Source organism: Cebus imitator, unplaced genomic scaffold (genome assembly GCF_001604975.1).
Source record: "Cebus imitator isolate Cc_AM_T3 unplaced genomic scaffold, Cebus_imitator-1.0 Scaffold365, whole genome shotgun sequence".
Taxonomy (NCBI): domain Eukaryota; kingdom Metazoa; phylum Chordata; class Mammalia; order Primates; family Cebidae; genus Cebus; species Cebus imitator.
The window spans coordinates 1,194,457-1,211,687 of NW_016107680.1; the positions used below are offsets into that span (position 1 = coordinate 1,194,457).

General features: G+C 46.7%; 2 protein-coding genes across 8 annotated transcripts in view; one reads left to right on the forward strand and one right to left on the reverse strand.

The window, feature by feature from the left end:
- The window catches only part of CFAP97 (cilia and flagella associated protein 97), a 37,616-nt gene extending 30,041 nt beyond the window's left edge, over nucleotides 1-7,575 (reverse strand). Inside the window, exon 1 of one of the 3 annotated variants that reach the window (XM_017506918.2) lies at nucleotides 7,372-7,575. The gene's annotated coding sequence lies outside the window, so the exon portion shown is untranslated. Of the gene's footprint in view, nucleotides 1-7,048; nucleotides 7,287-7,371 lie in introns of those variants that run through there. The other 2 variants (XM_017506919.2, XM_017506917.2) reach the window with 2 other exon arrangements.
- Nucleotides 7,576-8,615: 1,040 nt separating this feature from the next.
- SNX25 (sorting nexin 25) overlaps nucleotides 8,616-17,231 on the forward strand; it is a 151,603-nt gene continuing 142,987 nt past the window's right edge. For 4 of the 5 annotated variants that reach the window (XR_005196640.1, XM_017506908.2, XM_017506909.2 and 1 more), the window contains exon 1: nucleotides 13,058-13,752. Coding sequence is in view for 3 of the 5 variants with exons in the window: in XM_017506908.2 (XP_017362397.1) it covers nucleotides 13,327-13,752 (426 nt within the window). In the remaining 2 variants the exon portion in view is untranslated. Of the gene's footprint in view, nucleotides 8,636-13,057; nucleotides 13,753-17,231 lie in introns of those variants that run through there. The other variant, XM_037730825.1, reaches the window with a different exon arrangement.

Sequence of the window (17,231 nt, forward strand, 5' to 3'; positions counted from 1 at the left end):
AAGAGTATAAACCCATGAGGGAGGGAAGAGGAGCAGTGTGGTCAGGGGAAGAAGAAATACAAAAACTTGCGCAGAGACCTGCAGTCATGGGTCATCACAAACGTAAAGACTATGGCTGATCATAATCTAATTTTGCCCACTTGAGTTCAAAAAGAAAAACAAACTAAAATAGCCACTGAATGGTGAATAGGTCTTAAAACACTGGCAAACTCCCAAAAAATGTCACCTTTTTTGTAAGACAATTCACCTTTGAAAACGAAGTGTCAAGGGGTGGAATAAAAAGATACTGTGGCTATCCCAGAGTGTTACGGTGAGCACTCTGGACTCTAAAATTGTGGTTATTATTATTTTTTCTTTCTTATTTTTTGTGTGGTTAAGAACACCTTTGCAATTAAAATTTTTTTAATTAAGTTTCTTCAAATTTCAAAAGTAAAATGCTTTAATAGCATAGCCCACGGCAATATTTTATAAATAGGTCACAACCCAGTATAAAATCAATTTAGTAGCTCATGTCAATCATTAAACTAAGAAAAGAAGTAGAATACAGTATAACAATCAAGAGTGCATTATGGCCGGGCGCAGTGGCCACTTTGGAGGCCAAGGCGGGCAGATCATCTAAGGTCGCGAGTTCAAGACCAGCCTGACCAATATGGTGAAACCCCGTCTTTTTTTTTTGTTTGTTTAAAAAAAAAGAGTGCATTACAGGCTGGGCACCTATAATCCCAGCACTTTGGGAGGCCAAGGCAGGTGGATCACTTCAGGCACGAGTTCAAGACCAGCCTGACCAACATGGTGAAACCCCATCTCTACCAAAAATATTAAAAAATTACCTGGGTGTAGTGGCATGTGCGTGTAATCCCAGCTACTCAGGAGGCTGAAGCAGGAGAATCACTTGAACCCAGGAGCTGGAGGCTGCAGTGAGCCGAGATCATATCATGCCACTGCACTCCAGCCTGGGGGACAGAGAAAGACTCCGTCTCAAAAAAAAAAAAGTACATTACATATTATAAGAAACTGTTGTTTCTATTACTTAAATGCATTGTGTGTACTAGGCCTTGATGAAACCAGTTTCACATTTCTGAGAGGCAGAGATTGCAGTGAGCTAAGATCAGATCATGCTACTGCACTCCAGTCCAGGGGACAGAGGGAGACTCCACCTTAAAAAAAGAAAAAAAACAGTGCATTACATATTATAAGAAACTGTTTGCCAGGCGCAGTGGCTCACGAGGTCAGGAGTTCAAGACCAGTCTGACCAACATGATAAACCCTGTGTCTACTAAAAATACAAAAATTATCTGGGTGTGGTGGCGTGTACCTGTAGTCGCAACTACTCAGGGGGCTGAGGCAGGGGAACCACAGGAACTCAGGAGGTGGAGGTTGCAGTGAGCCCAAATAGCGCCATTGCACTCCGGCCTGGGTGACGGAGTAAGACTCCATCTCAAAAAAAAAAAGAAACTTGTTTCTATTTCTTAAATGCATTGTGTGTACTAGGTGTACTAGGCCTTGATGTAAAACCAGTTTCACCTTCCTGAGAGTCTCAGGCACGGGTTTGAAATGCCACTGGTCTATGGAGATGAAAAGCTGTCATTAAAAGGTAATGTACTGTGATACACAGAACAGGAATGAAAGTTTAAACTCTGGGTGGTACTAGACTGTGTCAAGTGTCATAGGTAATATTACAGTGTCTAGGAAAACTCTGCTAATAAACTAAGGCCTCACCAGAATAAATCAGGAACCAGAGCTGAAGAAATGCTCTTTAAGACCAGGCACAGTGGCTTGTGCCTATAATCACAGCACTTTGGGAAGCCGAGGCGGGTGGATCAGTTGAGGTCAGGAGTACAAAACCAGCCTGGCCAATGTGGTGAAAACCCATCTCTACTAAAAATATAAAAATTAGCTGGGTGTGGTGACAGGCACCTGTAATCCCAGCTACTCAGGAAGCTGAGACAGGAGAATTGCTTGAACTCGGGAGGTGGAGGCTGCAGTAAGCCACGATTGTGCCACTGCACTCCAGCCTGAGCAATAGAGCAAGATTCCCTCTTAATTTTCTTTTTAAAAAAAGACATGTAGTTTAAATTACAAATATAATCATTTTCTTGAGGCAAGGTATGTTGGTGGCTTATGCCTACAATCCCAGAAATTTGGGAGGCTGAGGCAGGCAGATCACCTGGGGTCATGAGTTTGAGACCGGCCTGACCAATATGGAGAAACCCCATCTCTATTAAAAATACAAAATTAGCCAGGCGTGGTGGTGCATGCCTGTAATCACAGCTACTTGGGAGGCTGAGGCAGGAGAATCGCTTAAACCTGGGAGGCGGAGGTTGTGGTGCTGAGATTGTGCCAGTGTACAAGCCTGGGCAACAAGAGCCAAACTGCCTCAAAAAAATACATAAACAAACATTTTCTTGAAATTTGAAGAAACTGAAATCAGAAATTTAACTATAAGAGATGGATGATTACACTGTCTGAAGAAATAAAGAGATCTTAAACATGACAAAAGAGCAATTTTTACTCACAATCAAGTAATAAGTTTCTATTAAATGCTTGGCCCAGAATATTACACATATTTATATAACAGGCATGTAACTACTCCACTGAATGTCTCTGCTGGATTTTACTGACAAATATATTAATAGGAACGTTTAAATTTTCCTAGTCCACTTAACATCCAAATTATTCCAACCCCTATCCCTTAGAAAATTTTAAATCAAAAGCTAGAAATGATTAAGCATAGTGAGGAAGATATGTTGAAAGTCCAGGAGACAGGCCAAAAGCTAGGTCCGCTTGTACCAGTTAGCCAAGTTGTGAAAGCAAAGGAAAGATTGTTTTTTTTTTACTTTTTTTTTTTTTCACATTGAATTCCTGCAGAAGGAAAAATTCTTGAAGGGAATTAAGACTGCTACTCCAGTGAACACAGGAATAAGAAAGTGAAAGAGCCTTATTGCTGACATGGACAAAGTCTGGATACGCCAAGCCAGCCCTCACATTCCCTTAAGCACAAGTCTAGTCCACAGCAAGGCCCTCACTTGCCTTCATCTTCTGTGAAGGCTGAGAGAGGGGAAGAAAATGTAGAAGTCTTAAGCTATCAGAGGCTGTTTCATAAAGTTTAAGAAGGAACCTCACTCAGCCAGGCACAGTGGCTCATGCCTGTAATCTCAAGACTTTGGGAGGCTGACCAAGGTGGGTGGATCACTTGAGGTCAGGAGTTTGAGACCAGCCTGGTCTTCATGGTGAAACCCCATCTCTACGAAAAACCAAAAATCAGCCAGGGGTGGTGGTAGGAGCCTGTAGTCCCAGCTACTTGGGAGGCTGAGGCTTGAGAATGGTTTGAACTGGGAAGGCAGAGGCTGCAGTAAGCCAAGATCATGCCACTGCACTCCAGCCTGGGTGACAGAGCAAGAGAAGAAAGACAGAAAAAAAAAAAAAAAAAAAAAAAAAAGCCTTCTCTATAACAAAGAAGTACAAGGTAGGCTGGGCTCAGTGGCTTACATCCGTAATCCCAGCACTTTGGAGGCCGAGACAGGTGGATCATCTGAGGTCAGGAGTTCAAGACCAGCCTGACAAACATGGTGAAACCCCGTCTCTACTAAAAATACAAAATCAGCTGGGTGTGGTGGCAGGCGTTGGTAATCCCAGCTACTCAGGAGGCTGAGGCAGGAGAATCACTGGAAGCCAGGTGGCAGAGGCTGCAGTGAGCCAAGATTGCACCACTGCACTCTAGCCTGGGCAACAAGAATGAAACTCTGTCTGGAAAAAGAAAAGTACAAGGTAAAACAGCAAGTGCTGACGGAGAAGCTGCAGAAGATCTAGCTAAGAGAATTGCTGAATGTGGCTATAATAAACATCAGATTTCCAGTGTAGATGGAACAGCCTTCTATTGGAAAAGGATGCCAACGATCTAGGATTCTTCATAGCTAGAGAGAGAGGTCAATGCCTGGCCTCAACATTTCAAAGAACAGGCTGACTACTCTAGAGGCCGAGGCACAAGAATCACTTGGACCTGGGAGGTGCAGGTTGCAGTGAGCCAAGATCACGCCACTGCACTTCAGCCTGGGCAAGGCACCGAGACTCGGTCGAAAAAAAAAAAAAAATCTTAAGGGCCTTAAGAATTATTACACTAAATCTACTCTGCCTGTGGTCTATATATGGAATAAAAATCCCAAAGACAGCACACCTATTTACAGCATAGTTTACTGAATGTTTTAAGCCCACTGTTGAGATTGACTGTTCAGACAAAAAAAATTCAAGGTATTCCTGCTCACTGACAATGTACCTAGTCACCCAATAGCTCTAATGAAGATGTGCAAGATGAATGTTGTTTTCATGCCTGCTAACACAACATCCATTTCTGCAGCCCATGGATCAAAGAAACTTTCAAGTCTTATTTCTCAAGAAATACATTTTATAAGGCCGTGTTTGTCATAGATAGTAATTCCTCTGACATCCTGGTAAAGCAAACTGAAAATCTTCCCAATTAAGAACACTTATGATTCACAGGAGGAGGTCAAAATATCAACATTAACGAGAGTTTGGAAGAAGCTGATTCCAACCCTATGGATTACTTTAAGGGACTGAAGACTTAAGTGGAGGAAGAACCTGCAGCTGTGGTAGAAATGGCAAGGGAACCAGAATTAGAAGTGGAGCCTGGTATTTTGGAAGGCCAAGGCAGGAGGACCAGTCAAACCCAGGAATTTTAGACCAGCCTGGGCAATGTAGTGAGATCCTGTCTCTTAAAAGAAAAAAGTAAACTACAAAATTACCTGGACAAGGCGGCTCATGCCTGTAATCCCAGCACTTTGGGAGGCTGTGGCGGCCAGATGACTCATGGACAGTAGTTTGAGACCAGCCTAGCCAACACGGTGAAACCCTGTCTCCACTAAAAATACAAACATTAGCTAGGCGCAGTGGCACATGCCTGTAATCCCAGCTACTCGGGAGGCTAAGGCACAGGAATCACTTGAACCTGGGAGGTGGAGGTTGCAGTGAACAGGGCTCGCATCACTGCACTACAGCCTGGGTGACAGAGTGAGATTCTGTCTCAAAAAAAAAAAAAAAAAAAAAGTAGAGCCTCAAGATGTAACTGAATTGCTGCAATCTCATAATAAAACTTGCACAGATAAGGACTTGCTTCTTATGGATGAACCAAGAGAGCAGTTTCTTGAGATGGAATTTACTCCTGGTGAAGAAGCTGTGAACGTTGTTGAAATGACAAATTTAGATGTAGAATACTCCATAAACTTAGCTAATACAGCAGCAGCAGGGTTTGAGAAGACTTGACTTCATTTTAAAGAAGTTCCACTGTGGATAAAATGCTGTCAAGCAGCATCACAAGCTACATAAATCTTTTGTGAAAAGAAGAGCCAATCGCAGCAAAGTTCATTATTGCCTTATTTTTAAAAATTGCCACAGCCATCCCAACCCTCAGCACTCACCACCCTGATCAGTCAGCAGCCATCAACACTGAGGCAAGACCCTCCACCAGCAAAAAAACAAAACAAAACAAAAAAACAACTCCCTGAAGGCTCAGATGATTGATAGCATTTTTTAGCCATCAATTATTTTTTAGATAAGGTAGATACATTTTCTAAGCAGAATACCATTGCATCCTTAACAGACCACAGTATAGTGTAAACATAACTTTTATATGCACTGGGAAACCAAAAAAAATTCATGTGACTCACTTTATTGCAATATTTGCTTTATTGTGGTGGTCTGCAACCAATCAAAATATCTAGAAGGTATGCCTGTATTTACCTTCCCATAGTTTAAACTCCTAGAGATCTAACCCTCCACCCCATTTTATGATCTTTTCATGTCATATCTCCACAGTTTATCATCTTTTAAACACTGTATAGAAACTTTCTGGCCTATCCACTTCTTTTCTAGGAAAGCCCTGTATCATTGCACAAATTAACATCAAGGATAGGCACAGTGACTCACGCCTGTAATACCAACATTTTGGGAGGCCGAGGTGGGTGAATCACGAGGTCAAGAGATCGAGACCATCCTGGCCAACATGATGAAATCCTATATCTACTAAAAATACAAAAATTAGCTGGGCTTCGTGGTGTGCACCTGTAATTCCAGCTACTCAGAGGCTAAGGCAGGAGAATCGCTTGAACCAGGGAGTCGGAGGTTGCAGTTTCCTGCCCTCTGCCCTCTTCCCTGACACCTCCAGATACACACACGAGAAATATGCCTTTATCTCTATTTCCATGGTAAGGTCATGCAGTCCCCAAGAGCTGGAAGTCAACTGCCTCCCTAAGTGGTCACAGTTCACATGCAGTGGTGCATAGTCCAGTGCCTGTGAGACTTTTCAAATTTCGGTTAATAAAATCCAACAGAGTTACTGTAAAGACTTAAACATTCATGTGACTTAACTCACAGGAAAATTTACATCCACTAAGCAATTCATAAGATAACATTTATTCTTAAGTAAGTGTGATTCAATTTACCATAGAGACTAAGAAAAATGACTTAATAAGGTAGTTAAGTATCTCTTCACAACAGACTAGGAAAGGGTAAAAATTAAAGGATAGTTCATCAGACCATAACAATCATCTGGTGTCCAATCAGGGCAGTTTTGCCAGATGGGGCACGGTGGCTCATGCTTGTAATCCCCGAACTTTGGGAGGTCGAGGCAGGAGGATCGCCTGAGCCCAGGGGTTGGACGATGCAGTGAGACATGATCGTGCCACTGCACTAAAGCCTGGGCCACAGAGCGAGACCATTACTCAAAAAAGAAAAAAAAAAAAAAAAAAAAAAAAAAAAAAAAGAAAAAAAAAAAAAAAAAAAAAGGAGAGAGAGGTTTTTGCCAAAGCTGCCCGAGATGTACTGGGCACGCCCCACGTGCTCAGGTCCCACAAACCAGCAATAACAATACTAGTGCTTTCACCAGTCATCAGGAAAATACCCAGAAAAGCACCGGGTACTTTTTAAACTGTCATCTTGTTACTGTGACATTACATTTCTGTAGTTAAATAGTACAGTAGGCCTCAGGTAAGAGATCCAACTGGGTACACGAATCATCCCGGCCCAAATCAAACACCTGTTTCCAGGAACTCGAGGCTCTTGTCCACACCCCCTCCCGACCCGGAAAGGCGGAAGACAAGTAACAGCCCCTCGGGCCTGGCGGGTCGGCTTCCAGTCCCTGGAGGTGGGCGGCAGTCATCAGGGCCCGGCACGCGGTCGCGGCCCAATCTCAACTTGGGGCCGACCCTGACCCTCAACGCCACCCGGAACCCGTAAGAGGGCAGGACCTGCCGTTCCCGCCGGGGACCACGGAGGGGCGGCGCCCGGACCCGCCGCCGCGGGCGCCTTTGTCGTGGGGGTGCGGCCTCCCACCGCCCGCGCAGGCTTAGTCAAACCCACCCCGAGTAGTCGCCGCCGCCTGCTCCGGAGCGCGGAAACGGATCCTAACGGAAAGGGCACGCGGCGCGGACAAGACGCAGGAGCCGCTCGCTCGCGCGCCTCTCACCTGTGAGCCTCAACCGCCACAGCCCCACGCGCGGCGCGCTCCCGCGGCCCTGCGCCCGCGCTTCCGGAGGCGGAGAGAGCGGAAAGGGAAAGGAGGGGCGGCGCAGGGCCGGGCGCTCCGGGAGAGGCGGGGGCGCGGGGTGAGGGCGCACTGTGGGCCTCGTGCGGGCCTCTCGCGGCTCTAGCTGCGGGCGTCACAGAGCGCGGCGGGCCAGCGGCCAGGCCCCGGCTCCATGCCTGCGGAGCGGAGGCCGGGCCGGGCACCAGCGCACGGGAAGAGCCGCGGAGGAAGGCGGTCTAGCCCGCGCGGTTGCCAGGGCGCCCTCGAGGCGTTGCGGCTGCTCCGCGCTGCCTGGAGTGGCGTGCGGAGGTCCCGTTGTTACCGTGTGTTAATAGGGAAAGCTGCCTGGATTATGTAGTAATTCTCTACCAAAACAAGAATAAAAACGGACGGCGGTTGTGTGTTTGTGATATTTCCTTTTATTTTTTTAAAGATGGGGTTTCACCCTGATGGCCAGGCTGGTCTTGAACTCCTGATCTCAGGTGATCCACCCACCTCGGCCCCCCAAAGTTCTAGGATTCCAGGCATGAACCACAGCGCCCGGCCGTGTTTGTGATATTTTCTATCAGCAAAGTTCAGTTGAGACCACTAGGTGGTTCTGTGGGCCAGAGACTGGTAGCCGAATGGAAATTCCTTTTCGGAGGGGTAAACGAGGTGGGTAGTTAAAACAGTCTAAGGTAAAAATGATCTCTGCAGAATATGTTGAATGCAATAACTTCACGTTGAACTTTCAGGTATGGAAGGATGATGGCACCCCAAAAATGTGCACCTCCTAATCCCCACAACACGTGAATATGTCACTTTATGTGGCAGATAGGATTTAGCTGATGTGATTAAGGATCAAAATGGAAGATTAACCTGGATTATCCAGTGGACCCATTGGAATGACAAAGGTACTTTATAAGAGGAAGAGAAGTTCAAAGTTAGTAGTGGGAGCTGTGAGCCCAGAAGCTAGAGGTTGAAGTGATGTCAGAAAGAGGCAGTGAGCCAAGGAATGCAGGTAGAAGCTGCAAAAGGAGGAAACATGTTCTCTCCTGAAGCCTCGGGAAGGAACGCCAGCCTGCAAATTTGGGTTTTAGACTTCAGACCTTCAGCACTGTAAGACAATAACTTGTGTTGTTTTAACTAATTTAAATTTGTAGTAATTTGTTACAGCAGCAATGGTACACAATCCAGAATGTACTCAATAATATGTTCACACCTAAGTGCAAAGAAGGATGTCCCGAGGACTTCCAATAAGGATTGTCTCTATTTTCATCCTTCACAATGTATTTTGTACTTGTTGGTCTTAATTACCAAAAGGATAATCAATTCTCTTTTCGTTGTCTAAAAAAAAGCATTGGCTGGGTGAGGTGGCTCACATCAGTAATCCCAGCACTTTGGGAGGCTGAGGTGGGTGGATCACCTGAGGTCAGGAGTTCAAGACCAACCTGGCCAACATGGTGAAACCCCGTGTCTACTAAAAATACAAAATAGCTAGGCATGGTGGCATGAGCCTGTAGTCCCAGTTACTTGGAAGGCTGAGATAGGAGAATCGCTTGAACCTGGAAGGTGGAAGTTTCAGTGAGCAGAGATCATGCCATTGTACTCCAGCCTAGGCGACAAAGCAAGACTGAGTCTCAAAAAAAAAAAAAAAAGCACTTTCTTTTAATGTGCTTTTTTAAAAACCGCTTTCCAGGGATAGATGTTTAAACTGTGATCGGCTGGGTGCAGTGGCTCACATTTGTAATCCCTGCACTTTGAGAGGCCAAAGTGATTGGATCACCCGATGGAGACCAGTCTGGCCAACATGGTGAAATCTTGTCTCTACTAAAAATACAATAATTAGCCAGGTGTGGTGGTGCACATCTGTAATCCCAGCTACTTGGGAGGCTGAGGCACAAGAATTGCTTGAACCCGGGAGGCAGAGGTTGCAGTGCGCCCAGATCATGCCACCACACTTCAGTGTGGGCAAGAAAGTGAGCGCGTCTCAAAATAAGTAAATAAATAAATAATAAACTGCGGTCAAAAGTTTATCTTACAAAGGACTTGAGTAGATATTCCTCCAAAGAAAATATACCAATGGCCAATAGACAGATGAAAAGATAATACCACTAATTAGGGAAATGCAAGTCAAAACCACGATGAGATAGATACCAGTTCACACCCACTAGGATGGCTTTTACCAAAAAAACAAGGATTGGCAAGAATGTGGAAAGACTGAAACCCTTGCGCATTGCCTGCGGGAATGTAGAATAGCTCAGCCACTGTGGAAAATGGTATGGCATGTTCTAAAAAACTTGAACATAGAATTATATGACCCAGCAATTCCCTTCTGGACATACACTAGAAATAAGTGAAAGCAGGGTCTCAAACAGATATTTGTATACCCATGTTCATAGCAGTATAGCCAAAAGGTGGAAACAACTCAAGTGTTCATCAACAGACAGATGAAACAGAATGTAGTAGATATATAAAATGGAATATTAGCCCATGACCTGTGTGCCTCTGGTCCACATTACAACATTAAGATGTTCTGCAGGACAGACAGAATGGAAATGTATTAATGTTCTCCAGAGAGACAGAACCAAAAGGAAATAGATAGATATATGAGAAGGAATTTATTAGAGAAATTGGCTTACATGATTATGGAGGCTGAGAACTCTGATGATACACCCCTTCAACAGGTGGAGAGCCTAGAAAGCTGGTGGTGTGGCTCAGTTCAACTCCGAAGGCCTCAATACCACGGAAGCAGGTGGCATAACTCTGAGGCAGTAGGCCTGAGAACCCAGGAGGCTGCTAGTGTAACCTGGAGTCTCCATGCCAGAGAGCCTGGAGTTCTGATGTCCAAGGACAGGAGAGCCTATCCTAGCTTCAGGGCACAGAGGAAACCACCTTTTTGTTCCTTCTAGGCCACAGCTGATTGGATGATGCCTGCCCACATTAAGGGTGGATCTTCCCCACTCAATCCACTGACCCAGGGGCAACCTTCTTGGGAAACACCCTCATAGACACACCCAGAAATAATCCTTTGCCGGTTCTCCAGGTAATCCCAATGCAGTCAAGTTGACACCTAAAATTAACCATTGTCACAATTCTTACCTCACCTCTCAATGTTCCTCAAATCTCACAGGGTGGAGGCTGAACTGCTATTTGTTAAATAAATGTACAAAGTGATAATGCTGATTTAGCAGCAATACATTTCTTCAAAGAATATATACAAATATCTTATATGTATGTGCCTTGAGGTAGTTTTCTGACTCCAGGCTTACATTTCTTCATGTCTGCATTACTCTTGCAAGCAATATACATGGGTGTATTGGAAAGATCATGGTCTGAGTTACGGCCTGGGCTGTCAATAAGTTTCAAACCAGTTTCCTCTTCTCCCCTTTACCGATTCAAATTATAAAGTTATAATCACTTAGCCTTGTCAGGAGGCTGGCTAAGTTGCTGCTATTCTCACAAAACTACTATCCATTTTTTTTTTTTTTTTTTTGGAGATAGGATCTTGCCTGGTTCCTCAGGCTGAAGTGCAGTGGTGCGATCTGGGGCTCACTGCAACTTCCGCCTACTGGGTTTAAGCAATTCTCCCGCCTCAGCCTCCCAAGTAGCTGGGATTATAAGTGCACACCACCACACCTGGTTAATTTTTGTATTTTTAGTAGAGATGGGGTTTTGCCATTTGGCCGGGCTGGTCTCGAACTCCTGACCTCAGGTAATCCACCCACCTCAAGTCTTCCCAAGTGCTGGGATTACAGGTGTGAGCCACCGTGCACGGCCTAAGACCATCCACTTTTAAGCACGGAATACAGGTCAGAGGCAAGAATTTAACCTTTTTTTTTCCTCTTCTGTAATATGAGATGACTAAATCACAGACTTCTTGGGAAGCACCATGGCAGAGTGATTAAATGCACAAGCTCTGGAGTTACATGGAGTAACAACCAAATCCTACTTCTGTTACTTAGTTTTGTAATGTTAAGCACGTTATCTTACCTCCCGTGCCTCAGTTCCCCACTGTGTAGATGGAGATAACAGTATTCCTTAAATTTGTTGTAAAGATGAAATGAGGTATGTTTGGTGCTTAGAATAGTATCTGGCATACAGTAAGTGCTGTTAGTTACTATTATGGTGAGCTAGGGCTTAAACTGAAGAATTAATTTAAATGTATCATAAAGCCTTCAGAATATAGTCCTAGGCATGTAAATAATCAAAAAACATAGATTTGGTTGTTGGTGATAACAAGCCGCTATGCTTTACTTGAAATAATTTGGGTTTGTAGGGTACGGAAAACTGGTAACTTTTTTTTTTTGAGAGGGAGTCTCACTCTGTCGCCCAGGCGCAATCTGCAACCTCCGCCTCCCCGGTTCAAACAATTATTCTGCCTCGGCCTCCCGATTAGCTGGGACTACAGGCACGAGCCACCACGCCCAGCTAATTTTTTGTATTTTTAGTAGAGACGGCGTTTCCCCGTGTTACCCTTGATGGTCTCGATCTCCTGACCTCGTCATCCACCCTCCTCGGCCTCTCAAAGCTCTGGGATTACAGGTGTGAGCCACCGCGCTCGCCGCTGGTAACTTATTTTGATCATCACCTTGGCGTGGCAAAGTCACATCTAGCACGAGGCGCTCTCTGTTTTTGACTTGCAAGGTATAAGAAAGAATGAAGTGGAATGTAGTTGGTCCGAGTGTTGTGGGTTATTGTTAAGCTGATTTAACATTGCCTCCCCCCACAACCACGCTTGACTAGCCAAAAAGAAAAAAAAAAATGAAGTGTCCATGAATACCAATTAATACTAAAAGCAAAAGCTACATTTGCTACTTTATTAGTCTTAGTAGTAATTGCCAGTGCTTAGCCTATTGGCATCTACTTAGCAAGCATTATCTGTATATTACTGGCTGGAACTATGATAGAAGAAAAGGCAAATATATACTCTAAAAATTATTTGGACTACTTTTCTTTGCATGGGTGATAGCATGTACTGAATAGTTGGAAAATATGTGTGTATATATATATATATATATATATATGCGCAGAATTGGGGCCAAAGTGATTATGGGCAGCTGCGTGCACCCTGTTGCACCAGGTAGGCTTCTTTGGACTTTTCCATAGCGGGGTATTGCAGGCTTCATTTACTCCACCGCACGTGTCTGATTCCTTCCCTAAGGCGGCAGGGTGGGAAAGCGAAGGTTGTTAGAAACTCTGTGACTGGGGGATCGGGAACGGTTGCCTATTTAATCGAAACAGAATGAAAATCAGGCAGGATTGTTGCGGGCTGTAAGCAAGGCAAAGAGGGAGAATTACGGGATCACCTGAGCTCGGGAATTACCAGCGCCGCTGACACCTGCAGCAAAATTTTCCATGAACAGACGGCACCGTGTGGAGGCGGAGGGGAGTGCGGGAGACAGCCCTGTGCGCCGCGCTGGGTCGCGCCCCCTACCCGTGGGGCCGCGGCCCGGACCCCGCCCCCGCACCGTGGGTGGGCACCTCCCGGCTGTCACTCAGCGGCCGCGGTGGCTCCGGGCCCCGCCCGACACGCACTTCAGGGCGGCCCCGCCCCGCCCGCGTCAGGCTCTCGGGGCTTCAGTCACAGCGCGGTGGGGCTCCCTGGCTGCGCCCGCCCGGCAGCTGCGGGCCCGGCGCCGGCTGGCGGCGCTGAGGGGTCTCGGAGAGGGGCGCGGCGGCGTCTGCGGGGGCCGCTCCCTCGGTGGGCCGCGGGCGAGGCATGAGCGCGGGCTCCCTCTGCCTCCGGAGCGCCGGCGGGGAACCGCGGGGCGGGAGATGTGCCTGTCCTTAGCGGCCCAGGAAGCAGCATGCACCCCGATGCGACCGACAGCGGCGGCGCCCGCCTCAGCCCCGCGCGGGCCGCAGGCGCCGGGGGCCGTCCTGCCCCGGGCTTCAGGAGCGAGCGGCGGCCGGAGTCCCCGGGGGACGCGGAGGCGGCAGCGGCGGCGCCGGGGGGCCTGGGCGGCCGGAGCTGGCGGGGGCCCGTGGCGGTGGCCGCACTCGCCGCCGTGGCCCTCTCCTTCCTGGGGCTCGGCGGCGGGGAGGCGGCGGGGGCCGCGGGGCCGAGCTCCGTCCTGCTCAGGCTCAGCCTGTACCTGAGCTGCGCCGCGGCCGCCTTCCTGCTGGGGACCCTGTTCGCCCTCGTCTGCCGGAGTCCGCGCGCCCCGCCGCCCGACTTCGCAGCCGCCTGGAGCCGGTTGGCCGGGATCTCAGCCGCTCGCCGCCCGCCGGGGGTAAGTGCCCGACTCCCGGCCGCTCGACTCTGCCGGCCCTCCCGGCTGACGGCGCCCGCGCCCCGGGGGGCCGCGACATGCCCTCTTCCAAGCGGGAAGAGCCACGGGGTTGGGGTGTGGGCCCGGCGGGGGACGCGAGCGTTCCCCGGCGCCCCGCGCTGGGCGGGCTCCGGGCGGGCTCCGGGCTCCGCGGGGTGGCGGAGAGGCGCGTTATTAGGCTCTGTAGTCACTCGACAACCATCCTCGGTCACAACCCTGACGGTCTCCCCAGAGCTCTGGTGTCGCTTGCCGTGGGAGGGGAAGAAGGATTCACAGCATTCGCTGTGCGCGGGCTCTGCGCTCGGTCCTGACGACCCACTTGGTTCTTCTGGCCGTTCTCGGTGGGTGGGGGTGCAACTTTGTGACCGTTTGCTGATGGGGAAACTTGGTCACCGGCCCCAGCGCCTCACCCCAAGCCCGCGCACCCTTCCCACCACGCCATGCTGCGTTTAACCGTGCTGATAAGTATTACAGTAGTGCAGTCCCGCTGGCTTCTGTGATTTGGAAAGGGGGTGCCAGTAATCAGTGCTTTGCAACAAAAGGAAGGCCATCCTCAGCGCGCTGTGGGACCTTAGGGCTGGGGTTAGGGAATGTAGGAAAGAACAGTGTTTTAAATGAGCTCTTCTCTTCTCAGTGCCAAACCCACTGCCCTTTCTTCCACATTCCTTCTCATAACCCCTTAAAGGGAACTTTATTCTATCCCAGCTTAACACTCACTGCCTCACTGAGTGATACCTTCATTCTACTGAAATTGCCCCAAGCGCCTTGGGGTAAGAGAAATGGCAGTGGCTCAACTTCATGTGAATATTTCTTAATGACCAGTGTCCCCTGGGTTTGCATTTGCATTTGCTTATCACATGGCGTGCTCATTCCTTTATTCCCCCGCCCCCTATGCCTTTATTTTTTTAAAAAGGCATCACACTTTGCCAAGTTACTGTGTTAGTTCAGAATGCAGCGCTGAAATGATGGCGGAAGGCTTTCGTGGGTAACAGACATTCCACTCAGTAGGATGATAAACAAGGCAGTGATTAAGGAATAGGCAACTCCTGTTTTTAGAAGTCGTCTCAAAAATTAGTAACATTTGCTTCTCTTACAAAATCTTCACTTAGCCATCCACTTTTCATATCTTATTTAGTAGGAGTTGGGGAGCAGATGTGTCTTTCCTCTTGCTTTTTTTCCTACAATGACAAGAACCCTGAGATTTTACTAGTTGGTTTGTTGATCAATAAAATATGTCTTAATTCTTGAGTATTGGAAGATGTTATAATTGATTCAGTAAATATTTATTAAGTATCTCGTGAGTCCGGTACTGTTTTGGAAGCTGAGGTTGAATCAACAAGACACAAATATCCTGCTCTCTGAAGATCGTATAGGGGACCAGGCAATGAATAAATTCTGTGGGATAGTGATACATGCTTCTGAAACAGTGATTAAGAGTTACCTGACCAAGAGGGACTAGTAGGGGAAAGTTTAGAGGTTGAGATCAAGATCAAAGTCTCGGTATTGCAGTCCATCTCCCAGGGCATTGAAAGCCTCGTGTTGTGGGTTAGCACGCTGTTTCCTGGAAAATGCATTCCCCCAAATCTCCCAACTCACTTGCACCTCTGGGTAGGTAAAACGTGAATTGTCATCTAGAAAGATTGTTCAGTAGAGGAATTGGAGAAGACAGTAATTTAAAGGTGACAGAGAAAATGAAACAGCACGTACAAATCTCTTATGAATAGTATCCGAAGGCTTCAGGTAATGGAAAAGGTGAAGTGTAATCTAAGGAAAATGAATATTGGTCATTCTTTTTGTCCTTGAATTCCTAAAATAGCCTTAAATAAGAAAATAAGGCATTAGTCCGGGTACAGGTTTTGCCATGTTGCCCAGCCTGGCCAAGATGGTGAAACCCCGTCTCTACTAAAAATACAAAAATTAGCTGGGCATGGAGGCAGGTGCCTGTAATCCCAGCTACTCAGGAGGCTGAGGCAGAGAATTGCTTGCACCTGGGAGATGGAGGTTGCAGTGACCAAGATCATACCCCTGTACTCTAGCCTGGGTGACACAGCAAGACTCCTCTTAAAAAAAAAAAAAAAAAAAAAAAAAAAATTAAATGTTTTTAAAGTGCATTAGGAAATTACATTCTAAGTTATATATTGTTTAGAACTGAAATACATTTCATTCACATAAAATTCCGTTTTCTTTGTAGTACTGGTACTGTTTACTCAAGTGTCTAGTGCTGTATTTCCAATTATTTGTGTATGCTTTTTTTTTTTTTTTCCCTTGCTTTTTTTTTTTTTTCCCTTGCTTTGAGACAGGCCCTACTCTGTCCCACAAGCTACCATGCCTGGCTAAGTTTTTGTAGGTACAGGGGCCTCAGGCGATCCTCCTGCTTCAGCCTCCCAAAGGTCTACAATTATATCCATGAGCCACCATGCCTGGCTATGTGTGCTTTTTAAATGTTCTCTTCTTTATGAATGGAAGAGTGGGAAGCAGAAGCATGTGGTGTAGTATAAAATATCTACAGTCAGTGATGTGGGAGCTGGACCACACAGGTCAGCTAACATATGTGGAGGGGGAGGCTGTTTAGCAGTGAACCAAATGGAGCTACTTAGAATAACGGTGACTACTATACAAATTTGGATTCAGCATGAAGAAGAGAATCCTCATTTATTCCCGTATATTTTGAGTTCTTCTAGTGTGAGCTAGACACGTTAGGCACTGGGATCAGTCTTTCTATGTATCCTTCCTTATTTTATCTTCTTCTTTTGATAAGAGGAAGAAAGTGCAAATACTGTTAAACATAGGCAACTAGAGAAGTCTCACTGAAAAGGGAAAAGGTGAGACCTGGTACCTTAAAAAAAATAAAAAGTTGGGTGCTTAGCAGAATAAAGGAAACTAAAGGCCACTGCCATGTGAAGAAAGCATTAATGAAAGACTTCGAAGTTTAGCCAGAAAGTAGTTTAACAAGACCATTGAATCGGATTAATAATCATTTACTGAATGTCTGCGACATACCTCATATTCTGACCTTGTAAGATAATTTTGTTGTCCAGTTAACTGGACAGTTGCTGAGTGCCAGTGTCAGGCACAAAGTATGTGCTCAGTAGATGGATTTTTATAGGAACAGTTTTAAGTATCCAACTGACATTTTTAGGTCTGAAATTTCAACTACAGTTTCCTAGAGAAGGGTCAAAGCTTTGCAGTAGGTGGCATTAAGAACTGGAATAGGCCGGGCGCGGTGGCTCAAACCTATAATCCCAGCACTTTGGGAGGCCGAGGCGGGTGGACCACGAGGTCAAGAGATCGAGACCATCTTGGTCAACATGGTGAAACCCCGTCTCTACTAAAAATACAAAAATTAGCTGGGCATGGTGGTGCACGCCTGTAGTCCCAGCTACTTGGGAGGCTGAGGCAGGAGAATTGCTTGAACCCAGGAGGCGGAGGTTGCGGTGAGC